This window comes from Drosophila ananassae, chromosome 2L (genome assembly GCF_017639315.1).
Source record: "Drosophila ananassae strain 14024-0371.13 chromosome 2L, ASM1763931v2, whole genome shotgun sequence".
Classification (NCBI taxonomy): domain Eukaryota; kingdom Metazoa; phylum Arthropoda; class Insecta; order Diptera; family Drosophilidae; genus Drosophila; species Drosophila ananassae.
This window is the reverse complement of record NC_057927.1, coordinates 26,966,728-26,989,353: the sequence shown is the minus strand read 5'-3', so window position 1 is coordinate 26,989,353 and position 22,626 is coordinate 26,966,728. Positions and strand designations below refer to the sequence as shown.

Sequence of the window (22,626 nt, the reverse complement as noted above, 5' to 3'; positions counted from 1 at the left end):
CATTGATTGCCCAATAAACGCTTTGATTTTCGACCCTCACTTAGTCCCCCTCTCGAGCAGCCCCTCCCATGGTCTGGGTCCTGTTTACTCTCGCTCTGATTGCAACAAATTGGTGGCGCTTCCGTTTCGGATTTGCCGCTTGATGCCTCGGCCAGCGGGCAGTCGATGCAGATTAGAGTGCATAACAAATCACTTAGCGCCTGTCATTCCCGGAGCTAATCAGGCTCCTCTGGTCCGCGGGGTGTCCGGCCGAGTCTGGGCTATAAAAATTCAGGATCGCCGGACTGCTGGCATCAGTTGGCCGGCAAAGTGTCCGGCAGAGAGTCATTAGGCAGCACCGCGTCCCCGAGTGTCCTTAGCGGAGTACAGAAACCGCCCCGGGCTAGCTAACCAATCGAGTTATGTGTGGTCCGAGTTATTGCACACTGCTGCTAATCGCGGCGTCCTGCTACGTCCTTGTCTGCAGCCAGGCCAAGTCCCTGCAGGTAAGTGGAGGCGCAGGAGAAGGTGGAGGCGTAGGCGAAGTGCGGGTAACGAGGTGAAACGAGCCAAACAAGCGCCACTTAATTAGTGTTATTTGCCCAAGCGCAAGTTCATTCGTTAGCCAGGTACGATAATTTGCTCAAGCTGCTGGCTCTTTACTTGTTTGGCAGTTTTACGTTCTAAGATTTCGAGTTTGGAACTCGGATCGAATTTCGATGTGAAAGGCGCAGTTCTTGGAGTTCTGCAGTTTGTGGTTGCCTTCATTTCCTTGCTGTCAGTAGCATTTTTCAAGGATGCTACCAATTAAGCTGCAGCCGGATATCGATTCGCATTTGATTAACGAACGCAAGCTCGGGCCCTCAGGGCGTATACGCAACATAAAATGGTTTGCCAAAATTGGGGTTTAATGTCAGGTTTGGAAAAGGCAACTGCCGCCCTTCTGCGAAGAGGAGCGTTTATGGGCGAAGTGCGATTCACAAGCCGATTTCAGGTGTCGGCATTTCAATCTACATTGAGTTGTCTAATCAAGCGGCACACTCGCTGCCTGCCGGGTTGTAAATTGAAACAATAAAGTGCTTGACTCGCACATTCGCACACCCCTAACACCCACCCACACACACCTACACACTGTGGCAAGATGGCCGTGTGTGTGCGGGGCACGTACGCGTGTGAGCATAAATAGGCGGCATAAAAATAACTTAACACGTGTCGACAGTTTGGCAGCCTCTCCAGCCTGGGCCCCCTAAAAAAAACAGTCTCCGAGGAAATATTTCAAATATTTTCTTTTTCATTTTTTCGTATGCCCTGCTTTGTGGCACTTTATTTGTGCAGGGCACGAGCAAACTGGATTTGGCAAATCACATCAGTGCTACCTCTGCCAGAGGATCATCAGGCCCGGGAACAGGAACAGGACCAGCAGCAGCATCCGCATCAGCAGCAGCAGCAAGGACATCAATGAACGAGGCTCGGCATAAGCGCGCCATGGGCGAGTACAAGGAGCTGACTGACATCATTGACGAGCTGGAGGAGAACAGTTTGGCCCAAAAGGCGAGTGCCACTCTGCCACTGAACGCCGTGCCGCCGCAGGGCCAGGAATTCGACTTGGAGAGCATGCCGCCGCTGACCTACTACCTTCTGCTGCAAAAGCTGCGCCAGCGTAAGTCCTTCATCCTCTACTTTTCTCAGGCTCACACGGCGTATACGTTATGCCGGGTGGAGATGGTTGCGTGACGAAATGTGTGGAAAATAAGGCGATTCGATGCTTGAGCCCTTCTAATTGGATTCCAAATCACGTTCACGCAACCATCTCCATTACTTCGGCTTACTGTTTCCATAAGCTTTTCACTATATTATGCAGCTAGAAAAATATTATAAAAAATGCTCGACTCTTTCAAAGGATATGTGTTAATATGCACAGTCCTTTTCTTGCCAATTTCGACCCAAAGATCTTCATTTGTTTTTCATACAGGATATAGGATATATTTGTTAGTGACTTCTTGTTTCCACTTTACTCTCTTCTGCCATATATTTTCTACAGTGCAGAGCAGCGGCGAGCCCGCTTATCGCGTGCGCACGCCACGCCTTGGCCGCAGCATTGACTTTCAGCAGCTACTGGACGGCGGCGACGGCGGGGGCGGCTGTAGGGGCTTGGGAGTGGGCGTGGCACTGGCGGGCAGCGAGGAGGCCACTGGCGGGCAGTTCATGTCGCGCATGATAAAGAAATCGGTGCCGTTCAAGCCGCGCCTGGGAAAACGTGCCCAAGTGTGCGGAGGCGGAGGAGATTAAGTCACGACAAGGACGCCAGGACACCACAGCGCGGATGCGATTCCGGACACGGACATGGCATTCGGAGGACGTTCCCAGGACAAGGTTGAGGCCAGGCTCGAACCAACTTAAACATACTGCGGACGGCAAGCGGAACTCGATGCGACGCAAAAATAATCCACCTATGAAGAATTAAATGACTAGTTTATGCTGTAAGCTACCTATAACCGTGTTTTGAGAGGATTTAATGATGTGTATATATAGTGCATACAATATATTTATTATTTATTTAAATAAATTGCAGCTCCCAAAAATTTGGCGTTGTTTACAAGGGATTCGGCACTTGGGAGTTGCGAGAGGACGAATTTGCATTCTAAATGAGCCTGGCGACGCCATAAACAGCCAAAATTAAATAAACATGGATTTTATTTGCGCTGGCCTCTCTCATGGAATTATTTTTACAATTTACCACGTCCTTTTTTATTGGCAAAATTAATGAAATTTTCTGAAATAAATTGGAAATGCGAGGGCACTCTGGGGCAGGGAAAATTGATGTTCCAGCTGCAGCAGGATGTGTGTGCCAGTGTGCAGCCTGATAAAGTATCCTTTTCCCCCCAGAATACCCACATCACTCACAAAAAGACCCTGCCCCAAAAACCAAAAGCTACTGGCTTTATTCGGCCTGATGAAGCATAAAAATATTTTGCGGGGCTTGCAGGAAATATTTCCCAAAAAAAAATCTCAGCGCAGGATCCGTTTTCGATGAGTGCGTGCTCATCGTTTACCATTTGAAAGTGCAACCACTTTCACAATAAATATTTAAAAGTTGGATGTTTTCCCTAATTTGAAAATGTTTGTTTCAAGGGCTATGCATTTAAAATATTTCCTTTTCAATCATTTTCGTTGATAGTCGAGGTAAACTAGAATATGAAATATTTGTTCTTTTAGTTTAAAATTGGGTTTTATTAAGTTTGAAAAGGAGAACCATGAAACACTATCAATAAGAACTATCCTCGGAGCTTGCAGTTTATTTGATTTATTTGAATTACGGGGCAGATGTCTTATCCTGGCCAAGCGTCGAGTCACTGCTTTTTTTTTTTTTTTTTTTTTTTTTTTTAAAACTTTGCTTTTATTTATTGGATCTTCTCTTAATTTTGAGACTAACAATAAGTTTTCAAATCTTAACATTAACATTTAACTAAGTCACTGCTGACGCAGCTTTTTTCACTGCCACAACTGGGTCTGAAAGTTGGGGCAACTCATTAGAAACTTGCCACATGCCAATTAGTTGGCTTAACCAGGCGTGCTCCTCCCGTCCGCCCTAGTAAGCCTTATCCACCGGTTAGAAATCCCCCAGTTAAAGTCAGCACCAATTATTGACCGCAGGTGGTTGGAAAAGCGCCTGGAAGTATTCCGTTCGATGGTCCCTCTCCACCTAAAGCCGGTAGGCTCGCATGCATCCTGGACCCGGACTACGGTTCATACATCACGTAGTCTGGCAAATCTATGGAGCCGCTAGGCCAAGGATATATATCTGCCTCAATCGTGCTTAAATTGCGATAATGGGCACACGGGCCAGCCCTCGTACGGAGCCCTCTCGGAGATATTGAAACATTATAACTGCAAAATGGTAATAAATTTTCCTCCACCTCTTGGGAAAAATGAACCAAAAAAGTAAAAAAAAAAATAAAAATGGGGAAAAAGGAGAAAGCCAGGAGGAAAGTCGCGAGCCAGACACGCACATGAAGACTCGATAGATGTCGAGACTGCACTCGGAAAATAATTGTCAAATATTTTTAATTTTAAATTTAGTTTAGAAAACAAATTACAAGTTTGATTTCTGGGATGACATTTTATTGAAATATAAAGATGCCATTTTTGTATTTCCAACTTCCATCAGGTCTGTGGGAATTAAATTATTGAATTTAAAATTTTGTAAAAGAATTATTTCCCTAAGAACTGCTTACCAAATTACTTAAAAGCTAAGTTACAGATTTAGACCTTTTTCGATAAAATTTAAGCGAGGTCAGTTTTTAAAGTAAAGATTTGTTTCTTTCAAGATAGATAATATTGATATATCTGAATTCGATTTATCTAAGTTAGATTTCGATTATCTAAATTATTTCTACAGCTTGTCTATATTTTTCTGCAGTGTACTACCGGCAGTCGGCAGGAACTTTGCATGACAGCGGACGTAGATTTACAGTTGGGTCGTTGCGTAAGGTTAAACTACCTTAACATCAGCTGGCACTGGATGGGCTTCCTGTCTACGTGGGCCTCTTCCTCGCCTGCCTTGGATTTTGATTTTTCTCCTGCCGCCCTGGCTGCTCCGGCTTCTTCTTCTTCGTCTCAGTTCCGGCCCTATCTGGCTCACACATATGCAAAATGATAAGTTGATTGTACGCACACACACACACACACCGACAGACACTGGCTGGCGAAATCACTTTGCCTGATTAAACGGCGCCATTCCGTTTCAAACATTCATTTGCTTGCGGCGTGCTTGGTGGCATGTTTGTAGGTCTGGCTGTCTGCGGAGCTCACCTTGGCCAAAAGCGATCTCGGCCATTAGGGAGAATTGTTAAAAATGCCTGCTAATATGGCGGCCGTCTCGCAGCGCTCACTCAGCCTCAGACTCGACCGCAACCCCTGTTTATTGTGCCTCGACCGACTGATTTAAATTGATGGCCCCATTTGCGCCCCTCTGCGGTTGCGGCGGGGTGTGGCACTCACTTAATCAAATTTCAGCCATGCCGAAAAAGGCTTCAAATTGGCTTTGAGTATTGTTTGGTGCGACCGGATTATTTATGGGCCAAGTATTGTGCTTGCGGCCACTTTGATGTCGAGCACACCTGCATAATGGCTGCGACTTTATCGTCGCTCCTGCATCAAATATTAATTACTGTGAACTCAAGAGCCTACCTGTCGAGGTGATTGATAAGATGTGATTAGGGGCTTGCTCAACCAACTTTAAAGACCTGGTCAGTCAGTGGTAAGTTGGCTTAAAGTTCGACCGAAAACTAATTAAAAACTTTTCGAATAATCTTCGGCAAAGTCCAGATACACGTGCTGTTTTTCTACTTATGTTTCCTTGAAAATTTAAAAATATTTGACCAACATTTATGGGATTTCCCAAACTTTCTCCCAACTATTTCGTCTCGAGCTGATAAAGTTTTCATACGGGTTTTGGCCATTTCTGGTCGACAGACTTGCAAAGTATGTACACACTGAGTGCGGAGATCCATAGCCAAATACCAAACAGAAAAAGTTCAAAGCGAAATAGTCAGGCGAATCCTGGGGCCAAAGTGCAGTTGAAGCGGCTGAAGTGGTAGGTGGCAGGGTTGTCGGAGCTCTTGGCCAAAAACCCGCGGACAGTGACGGCGCTGGTGATGGACAGGTGGGACTGGGGGCCGATAGTTTTCGCTTTTGGGGCGTTCCATTCAATCTTGTTGCCACTGTAATTTTTGCTGCCGTTGCATGGCGTCGGGAATTTAGAAATTGCAAATGCAGCAGCCACATTACCAAACACATCGGCTTGGCCACACGGCAATTCCAACACAATGCTGCTACCTCCTGCTGCTAGAATTGAGGCCCTCCGAAGGACGAGGTCAGAGCATAAAAGCGAACGAATTTAAATCGAAAATCGAGTTTTTGGGCAAATACGCATCAGGGCTTTGGCAGTGGCAATGGCAATGGCAGTGGCTTTGACGTTGCTACTGGCTGTTGGCACTGACATTGGCATTTGAAAATCTCGGACTTGCTATATTATAGAATGTATACAATCAAGTTAGCTGAAATGAAAATATTTACTGAAAAGAGCAAAATGTGGTTGAGGGAATTCCCTACACTGTATAGTGTGTCCTTCCAAATGTATTCCGCTTTAAAGAACGTTTTTCCGCTGGAGTCTCTACTGTAACTGGATGAGTATCACTATGGCAGTATGCAACACTTTTGTTGATTTTTATTTAATAACAGAGTGACGCTGCATGTCCTGTCGGCAACACCAGCGCCACCAATAATCTGAGCCCGCACGCATGACTTAACCGTTGTCCTGTTGCTCTTCGTCCTGGTCGGCCCAGTCATCATCCATCAATTTGGCTTTGACATCCAGGCTGATGTGGCAAATTTGTTGCCACTCGGGCTCACTCTCGGTTTATCGGGGCAGAGCATTCGTTTAATTACTGTCAATTAGACAAACATTGCGGCAAAGGCTGGAGGCTGCTCCTGCATTCAGGCTGGACCATATACCATAGATAATCAAATTACACGCCGGGCCAGACTGAACGTAAACGCTAGAGTGAATAGTGGCCAGTGGATCAGGGCCAGCAATCAGATAATCGGTCTCGGACTCCAGACCGATTTCAATAAACTGGCGCCAGCCGGATGCGAGGATGCCCTTGAGAGGCACTAGCAAGGAAGTCGCTTTCAATTATGCCAGTTTACTCGGTAGCCGTCCTGGCGTGACTTTTCCTGCCACAGTCAATGCCACGGCCATTTCCACTCCACTCCGGCTCCGTGTGAGTGACAGGCTGGCAGACGGTTGCCCCTATATACTTATATAGTGATTGGGTTATAAATATTTGTTCGACTTCAGCTGCCCGGGCCCGGTGGCTCCTTGGCGGAAATCTGTTTCGTGCCCCGCCTGCTCAATATAAATACAAATCAAATGCGGTCCGTAGACGTTGTGCCTCCTGACGGCCATTAATTGTATCGTGAATTCATGTATCGCGCATCGTGCCTCCCATGCCACCCGGAGCCCCACTCCGCCCCGAAATTTTGCCCCTGGGAGCCTGCCATGGCGTGCCACATTTGTTTGGCGCGGCAGCCGCGGGGCGAGTAATGAAAAAATTAAATGAAATAGCACGCAGAGCGGTGTGTGAGCTCTCCTCAAATCCTGGCTAATGAATTAAAGGTATAAATGCATTAAATCCCTCAGAAACTTAAATAGTTCTGTGTGTTTGGAGATCTATTTTTGAATGGCGTTAGGCAGTACAATAGTTATAATAAATTTTAATTAAAAAGAGTATAAAGTAAAGAAAATGTATTAATATTTGATTTATTCAGACATTTTATGATTTTCAATTATGTGTTTTTAGATTTAATTGGATTAAAATGAAATAACATGTTATGATAACTAAATGAGGATTCAATTCTATATCATTTTCTTTCCTTAAAGGTATAATGCCACTAAGCAAAATATACTCAATACTCGTAGAGTACAAGTATCTTCAAGGTTAATTTATATCTTAACTAATTTCATATGTTTCTCGTATATTTATATTGTAGAATTAATCTTTAAAGAAAGGCGAATAAAAGAGTACCGGGTATCATATAGTCGATTAACTAGAATATACCAGTAATTACTTTTCGCTGTGTACCCTTGATTAATTACACAAAATAGTTAAGTAGACATATGCTCTACCGCTTTTATAAATAATAAACTAGATGGCACATAACTAATGCAAGGGGACATTCCATGAATGAAAAATGCACTGAGAAAAGCGCATTTAATGGCCGAAACACCGATTGCGTGACAATGTCGAAAATGTTGTGGCACGTGCTGGAGTGCACACGGCATTGAACTTCTGCAGCACGGAGGACGTCGATCAACAATTGGGTATTATTGGAAATAGATGGCCCTGCCATTCAGTCGAATTTTCGTTAACGGACATTTATAATTGACATCCTGAATTGCACGATTTCCGGATTGCGATTGCCAGCGTCATCATTCGATGGCGTGTCGAGTTTAGAAATAATTAAAAAAATATTATCGCAAGTCAAGTGTGCAGGACGGCACTCGATTCGGCTCGTAATTAACTTTTCAGCTCTTTTGGCCGGTTTTGGCTGTCCTTTTTTTGCATTCGTGGTGGTGGCCTGGGCGTGGGTGATGCATGGCAATTATGACGTAATTATGACGCTGGTCATATGCAAATGAGCATTCGACGCGCTGGGGTCGTCCTGTGACTTTTAATTGCTCTTGTGCGAGTCGATGGGTCACTTCCGTTTGCTGGGGCGGGGGCTGCCAGGACGTGTGTGTGTGTGTGCGGCTGCCAGGAGGCCAGGGGGCCAGGGGGCCAGGAGGCACGGAGGCGGACATTATGGCCCACAGCTCGGTTGGCCACTTTGGTTTCGTATTGACAGCTGAGTCGAAACGTTTAAAGTGTCAAATTTAAAATGCTCAGCTAATTGCACTCGACGTCCGGACACCGGACTAAACAACGGTCCAAATTTGTTGCACTTAATGAGAAAATGTACGAAACATTTGAGCACAATTACCGAGCAATTTAAGTTAAATGAACTGTTTCAGATTCTGCCTTGCCTTCCTTTTTATTTTTTCGCCGCTGTCCTAAATTATTTATAAGGCCCGGACAAGTGCACAGACGCCGCTGATGAGGCCGTAAAAAGTGTAGGCAAAAGGAAGGCACAAGCTCGGAATAAATAAAACGGAAACGTTAAGAGACAGCTAACCGGATTAGCGTGATTATGTTTATATATTCTGTACGTTTTGGCAGAATGATTACTTCATTAGCCCTTGGAACGGTCGCTTATTTCGGAAAAATATGACAAGCCCTGGTGCGATAATCTATTATAATGTTGCTTGCTTTAAAATTCACTCTTTCTCCCTTTCAGTTTGTAAACTTTTAAGTAGTATTCACTAATATTTATCAGTTGAAACTTCGCATTATATCCCTTTCGAAAACTTGGCAAGTTGGTCAATAAAAACCTTTTCGCAGCTTCGGCCAGAACTTTTTCTCGCCTTTCTCCGATAGAATCAATAAGTAGGATTAGTCATTTTTTGTCCTAATGATACCTATCTTTGTATATAACTACATATATCAGATGTATAATTATATGAGTATCAAAAAACCAGTCTCTCCCTTAGTTATCCTTACAGTTAACTTTTTCAATGGGATTATTTTTCCCTCCTTTTCAAAAAACACATAAATTTAAGCTTGAGGGAAACTTTTGCTTTCTGTTTTGTTTCAGTTGGCTTCGCAAAGTTTATTATATAGTAATCATACCTCGTGGAACATAAATATATGCACAAGTGTAGGCTGTGTGTAAAGAGGATAAGTGGGAGGACTCAAAACCAACTGGCTGCCGAGTTGGGAAAGTGGCTTTGGGGCTAGTTTTCATTGCTGGCACTTGATGGCAGTTTTATTGATTTGTTGTTGCAAACTTTTCCTTTAACATGGCTCGAATTTATGGTCCCAACATCAACAAACAATGCCCGCTACAGGGTCCGCCCCAGCGATTGTCCCGCCCTCCGAGGCCGCCAAAAAAAATTTGCATTCGCCCAAGTCAAGGCTGCTGTAGTTTTTCCTCTCTATTTCCCATCCTCGTCTTTTTGTGCTTTGTAATTTTCATTTTGTTATTCCCATTTTGTTTATGGCGGGCACCACAGGAATGTTGACCACCGAATTTAAACAGCATACGGCCATTTACTTTCTGGCTCTTTGAAATTCACCGCCCTACCATCTCGCACCACAAAGACCTCAGCCTGAGATCCCCTCTGCATATAATGTCCATATATTCCCATTCATATTTTCTGTTTTTTGCGTTTTGTAATGGGCGGCCAAGACAAAAAACATTAGCATAAGCGCTTGTGAAGCAATTCTCCACAGAGTACTCTGGCCGAAAAAAAACAAACGATTCAGGAAAGTGCTGGGAAAGCGAAGCGGCACGCGTCAAGACCGCACGCGCTAATTAAAAGAAATAACCAAACAAAAAACTATGAAAACAAAGGGGCGTGCGCTGAAAAGCGAGCACTGTTTTCCAGCAGAAATTACTCATACGCCTCGTGGTGCGTGTGCGAGCCCCAGTGCGCCTGGCTGGCAAATTGTTTTTAATTAAATTTTATGACCTTAAACTTTAGTCAACAGCCTGAAAATCAAGGAGTTCCCTCCTGCCGCCTTGATACGACTGCTCATTATATTATAAATAGAAAGCAATTAGATTTGTTTACCGCTGAAAATTATAAAAAAGCAAAAGGCTAAACAATGGATGAATTTTGACAAAGACCTCTGTTCGCTATTCAAGTTCAATTTGACTAAAGTGTTGGCACTGGCCGGTGGCCACTCCAAGTGGTACAAAGGAAATGGAAAAGTCAATATGAGGCAGCCATCGAAGCGTTAACGGTGACAGACAAGGACGAGATCCGGAGCAGCAGCCCAAGCCCTTGGCCAGCTTCATTTAACTTTCACTCGGTCCACAAGCACACACACATCCGCTCACTTTCACATCCACTTTCCACTTTCACATTGTCCTGGCAGCAACTATTGCAATAAATGTGAAGGCCATAAATGGCTCAGCCGCAAAATGTCACGTGTTCAGCGCGTTGGCGTTGGCTTCCTGGCTAATGCAGCAAAATCAGAGCTCGGGTCAGGATTAAAGAGGCCAGAACAGGTCGAAATACATACAGTCTGACTTCCATAAATCATTTTATTTCGTGCAAGAACCGATTTGGCTTATGAAGTTGAAAGTTTTTCCATTTCTGTTTCTCACTTTTTAGTTATGTAAGATTTTGTAATCGTAACCCTAAAGGGTAATGGTTACTGATTTTATTGAAGGACACCCTTTTATTTATATAAATGAAGAATTTTTTTCCAAGGCCATCATGACTTCATGTCCATTTATTTGAAGCCATTTAAAAAAATTGTTAGGTGCAGGAAATTGGAAATATAGAAGTTGGACTGTAGAAGGACTGTTTTTTTGTGGTCATCCTTTGGCCTTAGAGCTGTTCATTTCGCCCAAGCCAACAGCCTTTGGCCGTCCGTCCGACAATGAGTTGTCCTGGTTGCTACCGGTTCTCCCAGCTTTTTAATCTGTTTCCCTTTTCCGGGCTGATTTCGTTATGTATTTTTTGTGGAGCTGTTGCCAGGCGAACGCCTCGTCGGGAACTTATAAAAAATGTAGGCCAGGGCGCCGCCAAGTGGCCCAAGTTCAGTGCTGCTGCCAGGGGCAATTGGGCAACGCATTATGTCGTAGATTATGGCTTATGCATTATTTATGTGGGTCAGTCAGTCCGAGGATGAGCGGCGAAACGACCTTTAATTGGATCGCAAGTGGGCCTTAATGTGCAGTCCGCTGGGCCGCGTCCTTCCAGCGGCTATTTTTAAGGACACCCACTCGAACACTTCATCCGCAGCCTTCATCGGCAGGACCCGGCGGACGAAAAGTAATTTATCCCCGTGTAATTCTGGATTAATGTTCACGCCGGAGTTCACTAAAATTTAATTCTTTACACTGATTACTCCCTTAAAGCGAGCCGGAATTAATTCCGCCCCAGCTAATTTATTCAGAGTTAACTCTGTTCGCAGTGAATTTTTGCGAAATGGAAAGGCATTTTCTATGCGGAATGCACACACAACTTGCCGAAAGCTGTTGCCACTCGGGGCCTGAATATGTTTAACCCTTTGTGGGATGAAAAATATAAAAAGTATTTAAATTATTAAAACTATACGAAACATTATCTGTAGAATTTATAAATTGAATAATGGTAAAAAAGAGTAAATTCAATGTTGCTACAAATTTTTTACCTTTATGAAATTTATTATCTGAAAAAAATAGGGAAAATAAAAGGAGTTATTCCAACTGACGAAAAATATTTATTGACGAACATCAATAAAAACAGAAATAAACGGATCTTTAAAAAGGGTTTTAAACAGAACTCAGTTTAGTGACCATTCTCTTGTAATTAGCTCTTTAAATTTGCTGAACAAGTTTAAGCTGAACAAGCGTGGCCCCAAAATGGGTTAAGTTGCAACTACAACATCTGGCACAATGCCAAGGTAAAATAGCTGGCTTGCTTTTGAGAGAGAAAAGTGGGCTAGTGGGTTGGTGGACTAGTGAGCTGGTGGGCTGGTGACGTGGCCTAATGGAATTGAGAAAGGCTTGCATTACAAAGGCTAACAAACAACGAGAGTTCCACGCATATTAACACAGTTTCCTGCACACGCCCAAAAGGAACCGAAAGAGAGAAGGACTTGAAAGGACAAGGGAGACAGAGCTAGCGTTTTACTCAATGAATCATGGACAACAGCTGATTTATATTTTCGCAAGAGCCAAGAACACAAATACCAAGACAAACAGAGGGACCCGGACTGGGGCTGTGTGCGTGTGTTGGCAGCGATTGGTGTCCTTGAAACTGTTCAAGTACGCTCGACAAGTGCACCGAGTGTCTCATTGTGCATTTCCCTGTGCGAGTGCCAGTGCTAGTGCTAGTGCGAGTGTGTGTGTGCGAAGGCCACTGCCAGTGGCAGCGGCAAGGCAATGCCATTAGGACCTGGCCAAAACGGAACGGAACGGAACTGGGCGAACGAACGGACAAGGCAGACGGCGGCGGTCCTTGGCTAACCGAAGCCAGGTCCCGGTTGAATGGGCAGGAAAACAAAAGTCCGAGCCACCGGGCCCCTGCAGATAATTGACAACGAGCTGCTGAAAATCAATTGAGTGACTTTGCATGTACGACTTTAACCCGGAGCGGACCCGGGCAACTCGCCATTGTTGTTGCCATTGTGGTTGCGGCGGTTTTGTGGGCGGTGGGTGGTCGGTTTGGCGTTTTTTGCTGGCTGTGGCGGCGACTGCTTGGGGGCACTAATCAGTGTTGACAGTTTCTTAAAATGTTTCCCCGCAAAACTAAACTTCTCACTTTGCCCAAACATTTGTTTAATGTTAGGTGTCTTGATGGTGCATCTTGAGGGGATGCTTGGAATGTCATAGTTATTTATAAATAAATAATCGATTTGTTGGCCAAGGGTCATGTTTTGTTGGACATTTTCTGAAAACCTGTTTAATTTGAAAGTATGCATAGTAGTATCATATTGCAGTAGTATGCAAAGTGCATTGCAGACTATGTAGCTTTCACAAAGCTCGAATGCCAAAAGGACATACTACATATCCTCATAAACTGAGAAAGTGAAAAGGTATGTAAACCAATTTGTATTTATTTATGGACAGTTGTTTTTCATTTACTACTTATATATTCTGCCTTTAGTTATCTCGCAATTTGATGGGTACTTAGTCACAAAGAAAACAATACTTTAAATAGAGCTTCTAAACAGACCCGATGTATCAAGCCAATTGCTGATTTGTCAGAACTGGTATTGGTGCTTGGGGGCCATTGTTCTCCAGCCAATACATTGCTACAAAGACACAAAGAAAAGCTGGCTAAAAGTGTATAAAATCCCTTCGTAAATATCGCTGGCATCTTGCGTGCCCCTCCACAGGACTGAGATCCTGTATTTACCCCGCACCGCCCGCTGCGGTTTTGTGGCTCACAGCTGGCTGGCTTCACTTAACCAGCGGGGTATTGGCTCAAGCCCTGGCTCAGAATAAGTCCCAGACTCCGGCACGCTGCAGCACAGGTGTTTCTGTGTCCCGGACTCCGGACTCAGGACTCCGGTTTCTGATGTGGCCAGGTGTGGGCGTGGGAATCCATTGTTTGGCGCCGTGGGCTGTGGGGTAAACAAACCGGGCCAGAACCGAAGACAACAAGCGCAGGCGGCGTGTCGCCTGCTCTCTTTGCTGTTTGATTAACGTTTTAACGATTTGCGCAAACAATTGCGGCAGCAACAGCAATCACTAACAAGCGGCAACATATACGCGGATTACCACTTGCGGCACACGAGGCTACATGGCTGCATGTGGGGAATTGTGTTTCTGTTTTTTAAAGTTGTCTTGAAAATGTTCTCGTGTTATTATTCCTTCTGCTGGCAAAGCAATTTTCGACATCAGCTCAACCCCATGGGATAAAATTGTTTCTCATTTCGTTTGTGCGAAATGAAATATATTTGTAATGTTTCTATGAACACTTCATTTTGCTGATTTACACCATCAAGTTGATGTAAATTGAATTAAGTTCAAGGTTCAAGCCTTAGCCTGATATCTGATATACATACAACAATGGTTCGCCTAGAAATTGTCTGCTACAGATTTTAATTGTGCAAATTAATTCATCGTCTGTTCCACATGAAATCGATTCCAATCTTCTATCAAGAATTTCAAGCATCAGATGTCAATTTTATTTGGCCAAATTTGATGCATTTAATAAAAGTTAAACTTTACAGCACCCCATTCAAGTCCATGGCCTTGAAACGCTTAAGAAAACTACAAGTTTCAAGAGCTAATCTTCAAGGGGGCATTGCAGCTTATTTTTCCTCGTCAAGGATCGGAGCAAACAGCAGGATTACTGGCAATCAATAGTGGCTTCATTACGCCAGAGTCTATTTGCTAAGCGTACTCAGTTAGCTAACTGGCTTCGAGTTGGTTTCTTTGCATATCCTGAATCAAAGGGGATCGAAGGATAGGCCCATGGGGGAGGAGAATTCGAAGAGGGAGCATCGGGCTGCACTTTGGCTTATTGCCTACGCGCACTTCGCCGTCATTTCAGCCATTCCAGCCATTGTTGACTTGTTTGCAAATTGGTTTCACCAAGCAGAATTCTTCGAACCATGTCCTTCGGCATTGGCATCGGCATCGCGACTCCTTCTGTCGCTGGCAACCTCGATGGCAGCCTTCATTTCAAATTACTTCGTTGCGTAAATTAGGCAGCCACACAGAACTTTATACTTTATAGAATGTGTGAGTCTTCTGTTTCGGCTTTCTGTACAACAAGATATTTTTCCAGTGTATCTCAGCGAGGTTCTTTTTATTTTCCATTTTTGTTGACATTCCGCCATGTACCCTCGCGTGTATAGCATTGCAAATGTATGTATATTTTTCATCTTCTTTGTAGTACAAAATTTGATTTTGGTTTTGTTGAACGCGGCTAATTTCATTTTGTCAGGCCTCGACCCGACTCGACCCGGTCCTCGTTGGCGCCTCGACCCCAGGCAGGACTGCCTGCCTGCCTCCCTCACCCACCGCCCCCTAATGTGCCCCCCTAATGCTGACTGATGTGGCAGGCCTAATTTCATTAAAACCAGTGGAAAAAAAGAGCGAGAAGAAAAAAGTCTAATGAAATGTTTAACAGATTTTTCGGTGGAGACAAAGGAAAGAGCCTAAAACAAGTAGCACTGGCAACCCGGCTCATTTTTAACTTTTCCAGCGCTTTATTTAACTTTAACCTTTTTTATGAGCACTGTGTGTATATGTGTGTGTGTTAGCTCCTTAATTAGAAGCCATTTTCACTGGCAGCACTCAACCTCCGGCACGACCTTCGTTCCTGCTAACCGAAAAAGAAAGAAAGAACGCGAAGAGCCTGAAAGCCTAATGAGCCTGTGCCTGATTCGGATTCTGATTCTAATTTTGATGTTGATGCTGATTCCTTCGGCGGTTCTCGCCCCGTCGCTGTTAAACATAATCAGGGTTCAATAAACACACAGCCGAAGCTGGGACAGGGGCCGGAGCTGGGGCTGGGCTGGAAATGCAAATCAACAGCTTAAAATTTAATTTAGGCGTTAGCAGTGTAAATAAGCCGGGGCGCCCCGCGTTGTGTACTTAGGAGGCGCTCGCCGGAGTGACCATTTATGATTTCGGCCTGGTCCCAAATTCAATTCCGAACATTTGGTTAACTTTGTTAAAAAGTCGAAATTAAAATAACGCAAAAAAGTCGCCGGCTAGCTCGGAACAAAGGCAAAAATGTTAGGCGGGGAGGGGAGGAGGGGAAAAAAGTCAAGAAGCGCGTTGACCGCATTGAGGTTTCCCCCGCAACTCCCGAAACTAACTTGAAGTTGCGTATCCGCCGCGTGTTACAAAATAAATTGAAAGAAGAGCACCTCACAACCTGCTCTCTCGCTCAGCCAGTCGTTTTTCTTTATTTTCGTGCTCCTGCGAGTGTTTTTCTGGCCGAGACGTACAAATTGCAGGGCTCAAAGGGAAGTTGATGAGTTCGCGAAGTTGGTTATAAATTTCGCTGAAGAATGATTTCATTTCGGGTGCCTGGCGTCGGCGACACGTTAATCTGCAGCGACTCTGGCAGCTCCCAAAGGGCGCGTCCCGGCTCTATTGAACCCCCATATATAAAATCAATAATAGCATAAATAATATACGTGTAGAAAAATGGGGGAAAAAAATGGGAGGAAAACGCCCGAGAGACAAAGGCCTAGGCCCATGGGCCGGGCGAAGGACCCGGGCAAAAGGAGAGTCCTCCCGACACATGCCTGACACAACACAAAAACGAGACCTAAACCAAAAAAATATTACAGGGATACAGCCCTAGAGAGAACGAACAAGAGAGAGAGAGAGGGGTATAGGGAACCCGAAAGAGACGGGGCCAGGCAGGACCTCTAACTAGCACACAAAGGGCTTTCTCAATGGTTTCTAAAGTTGCAGGCTGCGAAGACAAAAACGGGTATATCGGGTAGTAGCTTTTGGGGAGATGGGTGGTGGGCTGGTAGGGTAGAGCCAGTAGGGCGAGTGCAAAGTAAACATGTCGAATGAAGGATACTTAAGCTGCTCTGCGAACGAGGGGCGACCCAAAAGTTGACTCTTTCGCTCGCTAAGTGACTTTGAACTGGCTCTCGGCTATTTTTCAAACAAATTGTTTTCCTTTGGCCCTAATATGCACACAATCCTCTTACAGACATTTGCTCCTCGGAGTTGGAAGTTTCTGTTTCTCTGAAAGGGTTTCGGGTGGTAAGCTCTCTATTGACATGCCACAAATTTTTAATTTGCATTCGCAGTGGGGGCACAAGTACTAACTCTTTATTTGACAAGTGAAATTAGTATACCATGGCAAGGCTAAAATGAAAGAGGTATAACATTTAGGGAATATCTCAGTAAGACCTCGCCCTCCACTTTGTCTTTGACATTGCCGCATTACAATATTATAAACACTAATCCATTCCCTAAAAGCGAAACACACATGTAACAATTTCGGGGATGCCTTGTGGCGCAAGCTCACATCCTCAGACTCACAAGGGTGTGCCAGGACCCACACCCACAGCTGTCTCCGGATGTCGAGCGCCACTTAATGACATAAACACTGCCACTGGCCGTTTCTCCTCCTGAGTTATGGCATCTCGGGGCCTCAACTCCGGCGGAAGTTGTCCTAATGAGAAAACCGTTGAGCCGCCAATCCGCCATTGTCGCCCCAGCTCACGAAAACCACAGGAAGGTTTGGGAGCTAAGGATTCTGGGGAAAATCGGGAAAGCGATACAAGAGCAAAGAACGAGAACGATGAGAATCCCCAGCACTAATATTATTAATTTGCAACTTTTGTTGTTTGAAGCGGCGGCAGCTAGGGCAAAGTCAAAGGCAAATATCATTCGTGGCATTTAGTGGGCAATAAAATACGGCTAAAAGGAAAAGTGGGAATTGCACGGGGAATGGGAATTTCCACTTCCATTTCCAGCCGAGTGCTCGGGGGAAATGCGAAACTGATTTAAATGCTTTCTTAAGCGTGTTTCCGGCTACGGTTGTAAATATTTGCTCAACTGATTGCACAGAGGACCGAGAGTGGAGTCGAAACACTTTTTCCAATTAAGTCCTTGCTGCTTTTCCAGATTGATTTTTGTGGTTGCTTTATTTTTGCCCTGTTATTCCCAAAAATGAGTCAGCTTTTCGTCGATTTCTGACTCTGTCTCTGGCTCTGTTTTGTGGGCTGTCGCTGTGTGTGACATGTTTTTATTAAACTTTTCATTGATTGAGCAGCAAATGGTGTGCAATATGAAATACAAGACTTGTGGTCAGCCGAATGGAATTCCAGTTAAGCAAAAACTTTCATCAGAGTGCGAACAATTTGCGGTTAATAAAAGCCATTAAAAACGATTCAAACGATGTATTTTAATAATTGGAGGGACTCGTTTACATGACACTGTCTAATTCCCTAATTAAATTTCCAATCAGAGCCGACTAAAGTGTTCGCAGCACACAAGATACCCAGGATATCATTATGCCAGCCATGAATTTGATTAGCTTATGGCTAAATCCGAGCAGACACGCCAATCGGAATGGCAACAAGAACAGCAACAATGTTCCAGCCCGGCCCGGCCGCTTTCTATGCGAAAGGCAAACAAAAATGCCTCAAGACATTCATTCTATTTATCATTTATCCAGCAATTTATCGAAAGACATTCGAGATGCCGTGGAGGCGTCGAGAGGGGTTCGATGAGATATTACTGGAATAAATGGAGGCATTTACATTTAAAACATTTATGCGTAAATATTTGCCAGCTTTAAGGGCATTAGCCGTTTTGGCCAGGAAGGGCGGCCATGGGGAGTCCCAGGACATATTGTCTTTCATTGGGGAGTGGGAAGCTGTCGGTCTGCCAGCCTGTCCCCAGAATCGCTCTGAATTTGAAACCATTCGAAAGTTTCCAGCAAATAAAACATCGCAACACGAAGCACACGCATGTATGACTAAACAATCCAGAACTCGACTCTATTAGTTGAATTCAAACTTTTTCGAGCGTAACTTGAAAAGTTTCAATTTGTGCATGACAATCTCCGTCTGACTGTCTGTCTGTCAGTCCAACTTTCCACTGTCTCAATCCAGCTGCATGTCTAGGATGCTGCATGTTAGGAATGCATGTCTTTCCGACACACTTGGGAAAACCAAGGTTTATTATAAATTCAAAAAATACTAGGACTTTGTGGAACAAGCTGCTGAAAGTGAAAAATAATCCACTTCAGACAATATCATTCATTTGAATTTTTAAGCAGAGTGGCGTTCCTGTTTGAAAGCAATAAAGTCTTATTAAAATAAAGTCTTTTGACAAGTGCAGATACACATAGTTTGCAAACTTGGCAATAAAGTTCTAGCCCTCCCCGAAGAATCCTAAATTATCGTGGCAAAGGTAGCTAAAGTTTTCGGGCTTTTGCTAAATTTGATTTGAAAAGAGGACCTCTAGTATTTCAATTAAATACAGGTGCACTCGTAGGTGCAAATTTGAAGGCAGGAAAATCGATAGACAAAGTCAGCTTGTAGTTGAAATTGGCGAATGCAAAAGAAAAAGGCGAAAGGATGGCGCCCCGAAAGGTGAGAGTGTCACATTATTGGAGGGTGTAGGATGCGGGGCCTGGATCTCCGTCTAAGGCCGCTGTAAAGCGAATCATGTGGCAAATGCCAAATGCTCTGACCCAGCGGCCCCAATGGCCCCCGGGAATCCTGATCCTGGCCTCTCTCACAGTCCTTCCATACACACTGTGGCCTGGGCTGCAAGAACTAACGAGGGGAAATGGCAAAAATGCAATGAAAAATTGTTTGCTGAGCAACTAAAATGGGAAACTGCATTTTTCACTTGGGACCCAATAAACTGAGGAAGGGCAGCTCCTTGCTCACAAGGTTTTTCAACTTTTGAAGGTAACTGAAATATAAAATTCCTTTTAAGACAAAAGTATGTGAAAGTTGTTCAAAGTAATTTATACTGTGCTTCTTTTATTTTAATAGAAAATATTTAACGAATTTTTGAGGAAAGGGCTTAAAAGTACACTACTTATGATTCATTATTATATTTTTTTGAAGAATTAAGCCTAATTAATATATTATTATTTATTATTTATATATGAACTATGTTTAAACATTTAATAAGCTTTATTTATAAAAGTTGAATTATTTAACTATCAAGCTAAAAGTTCCAAGTACTTAACCTCTAAAACAACATCCTTAAGATGTAAAAATCAGGGCCTAATGAAATCTAAACCACTGTTCATTGTGAGATTTGTATCATTAGAGGCCCAGACAAGCCAGGACATTCCTGGCAGCTGGCTATTCTAAGTTGGCCCTGCCGACGGCGGGCAGTGTACATATTTAAAGTGTCAGACGGGTAACGTTCTTAACTTTATTAAAAAGCCAGCAAAGGCCAGACGGAGATTGGTAGTGAGTGTTGCAGGAGCAAGGAAAGGGGCAGTTGGTGGCTGGGAGGTTAGGTTAGGGAGGTTAGGTTCGGGTTGTTCCGGGTGACCCCCAGTGCCGTTCAACTAGACACCGTTTTCCAGTTTACGTAACCACTAAAAATGGCGCTCAATGTGTTTCCCGTTTTGCTGTGAGTTCCGTTGGACTGTTTGTGTTTGTGTGAGAGTTCTGGTGTTTCTGTGTGCGCTTTTTTGTGTCTGGCTGTTTCTTTTTGTGTTTCTGTTTCACGTGCTGCGCCTGCAAGTAGGCAACAGAACTTTTTATTGTTTGCTTACTTGCTCAACACGCGCCGTCCATCCGCCGCGCCGCTTCTACTCCTGCTGATGATGTTCGCCTACGGATGAGGGGGCGTGGCGGCGGCAGGATGGGGCCGCGAGCCGCGACTCCTTCATTGTCCTTCTTGATTTGCCTTCTGGTGTCGCTCAAAATGGGCAGGGGGCGTGTTTGCCGCACAAAATAAAGAAACTTTTCCCGTTTGTTGTTGCTTTTATCGCAGTTTATTGTTAATTTTTGTTCTACTTGTTGTTCCTGCTATTGTAGTTGTTGTTGTTGTTGTTGTTGATAACAGTCCAAACTTTTAACACGCGCGGTTCGTAATTTTTTAATGTGTATGGTGTTGTGTTGTTTGGCTTTTTGCTTCTTCTATTTTTAATTTGTCATTAGCTTGAATGTTTCTAAATTTATATTACTATGGCAAAAGCTACAAACAAGAAAACATGGAAAGAGAACCAAAATCGATTTGTTAAAAAGGAATTTCTTTTTGATTTCTTTTTGTACCCCCACTCCCGGCCAAGTCACCAGCACGTACGAGCCAGAAAAGTCGGCCTATTGCCTGCGGCGGACACACATAAATGGAGATTCCTTATTGTATCGGTTTTTTTGGAGTGCCGCAGAATGGAAACACGCACACGCGAGCTGCGACTGCCCAGCCGGTCTTTTTGTTCGGGTAATTTTAACAGTTAGAGAGCCAACACTTGAGACGGCTTACAAGTCGCAGGAACAACTGTCACAGGCACTTTCAACTTTCTACCACTGACGCTGACAAGTGGCCACAGGTTCCGAATGGCTTTCGTTGCGGTTCCTCTGTTTACTGCTCGCCAGCAGAATGTTTATCTTTTAGCTGCCGAGAGGCGGTGAGCTCGAGGCGGAGCTCTTGCTCTGGAAACTGGCCACCGACTGAACGTGGCCAAGAAGTCGAGGAAGTCCTTTGGCGGCATATCAACACAGGCTGCGGCGAATTGGCCAGCAGAGAGCGTGAAGAGCTTCTGCGCAGTGGCTTTTTGGCGGGAAACAGGCCATTCGAATCCTGCCCAGGGTTGCAAGGAAAAGGAGTGGATAGGATTGTAAAATGATGACTGAAAATGCTTAATTTAAACAGTATGATTAGAGATACATTATCTATTTAGTATATATATTTGTTCAATATCTTCATCTCTCTGGAAATCCTTTAAAAATAGCTACTACTATTGCACTACTGCTACTACTTCTCGAAGCAACTCTGTGACAGCCAGGCCCAGAACAGCTGATGGGACTCGAAACCCCATTCCCAAGCCCCCCCAATCCCCATTGTGCCAATGCCACCCCCTGTGGGAAATAGCTGACTGCCGAATTTGCCGCACAAAAAAGGAAAGGAAGGCCCTCAAGGCACTCGACAACTATGGAGCTCCAACCCCCTGGCCGCCTGCAAGGGCGTCAATATTTGCATTTGTAATAAAAATATTTTGATGCCAGCCAGTCGGGGAAAACGCGTGCGTAAATCTAAAAAAGATTTGTTATTTCAGCGCGTGTTCATGTCGTGCAAATCAGACAGCACTAACAACAGCAACAATACGAACAACAAAGGGGCGGGCCAACACAACATGCACAACAGCAACATCGGGAGCAACAACATCAGCTGACGATAGCAATGCCGCCAGTGTCTGTGCCTGTGTCTGTGCACATGTCAAAGTTATTAAAATTTCATAAAAAATACGAAGGACCGAATTTGATTTCTCGATTGTTGTGTCACCAACAGCAGTCGTGTGCTTGTGTGTGCCAGATATTTAAGTGACGCCCTGATTGACGGCCTGCCTGATAAGGTGCAGGACTTGTCTTCATTTTAAATATTGAAATGCTGTTGCTGTTGCTGTTGCTGTGGCTGCTGCTTCTGCTGCTGCTGCTGATGAGCAATGAGGCAATAAAGCAATGAGGCAAGCAAGACCAAAAGCATCTTTGCCCTCTGATAGGGGCCAAAGGGGGCGTGTCTATCACTTGTCACGGCCAAATTGGCGGGAGCCTTATGAGCGATGATTGCCGGGATGGCATCCCTGCATCACTCACTTAGTTTTGCGGAAGATGGGTGCAATCTAGGACTCCTCTGACTTTGATGAATTAAGTTTGATTTTGATTCGTATTTATTATACGTAAAAGCTTGCTTTAAAGACCAATTTAAAATATTTTTAGATACCCGGCCATTTCTGATTCTTAGTTCCTTATTAAATAGATTCTATAGGCAAGAAAGTAATTGTAAAAGAAGGACATGGGAAGATTCCAATTGGCAATATGGATTCTTTTCGCTGTGTTACAATTTGAAATTCTAAGC

The 22,626-nt window shown here is 44.2% G+C and overlaps 2 protein-coding genes across 6 annotated transcripts in view; one reads left to right on the top strand and one right to left on the bottom strand.

The window, feature by feature from the left end:
• Positions 1-21,249, bottom strand: part of LOC6505651 (octopamine receptor beta-3R) — a 35,825-nt gene extending 14,576 nt beyond the window's left edge. The window contains exons 1-2 of one of the 5 annotated variants that reach the window (XM_032449625.2): positions 20,321-21,249; positions 11,787-11,804 (exon numbers count right to left, since the gene is read on the bottom strand). The gene's annotated coding sequence lies outside the window, so the exon portion shown is untranslated. The remainder of the gene's footprint in view (positions 1-11,786; positions 11,805-20,320) is intronic. The other 4 variants (XM_044714070.1, XM_044714071.1, XM_044714072.1 and 1 more) reach the window with 4 other exon arrangements.
• Positions 283-2,570, top strand: LOC6505875 (protein hugin). The gene is made up of 3 exons (XM_001964493.4): positions 283-485; positions 1,315-1,639; positions 2,021-2,570. The coding sequence occupies exons 1-3, from the start codon at positions 402-404 to the stop codon at positions 2,266-2,268; spliced, it is 657 nt and encodes a 218-aa protein (XP_001964529.1). The 5' UTR covers positions 283-401; the 3' UTR covers positions 2,269-2,570.
• Positions 21,250-22,626: the final 1,377 nt, after the last annotated feature.

Excerpts from the sequence above, each read along its gene's own strand:
- LOC6505875 (XM_001964493.4), top strand. The coding sequence starts at position 402 with ATGTGTGGTCCGAGTTATTGCACACTGCTGCTAATCGCGGCGTCCTGC. Across the intron at positions 486-1,314 it reads GCCAGGCCAAGTCCCTGCAG|GGCACGAGCAAACTGGATTT; the intron begins GTAAGTGGAGGC and ends TTATTTGTGCAG. Across the intron at positions 1,640-2,020 it reads GCTGCAAAAGCTGCGCCAGC|TGCAGAGCAGCGGCGAGCCC; the intron begins GTAAGTCCTTCA and ends TATTTTCTACAG.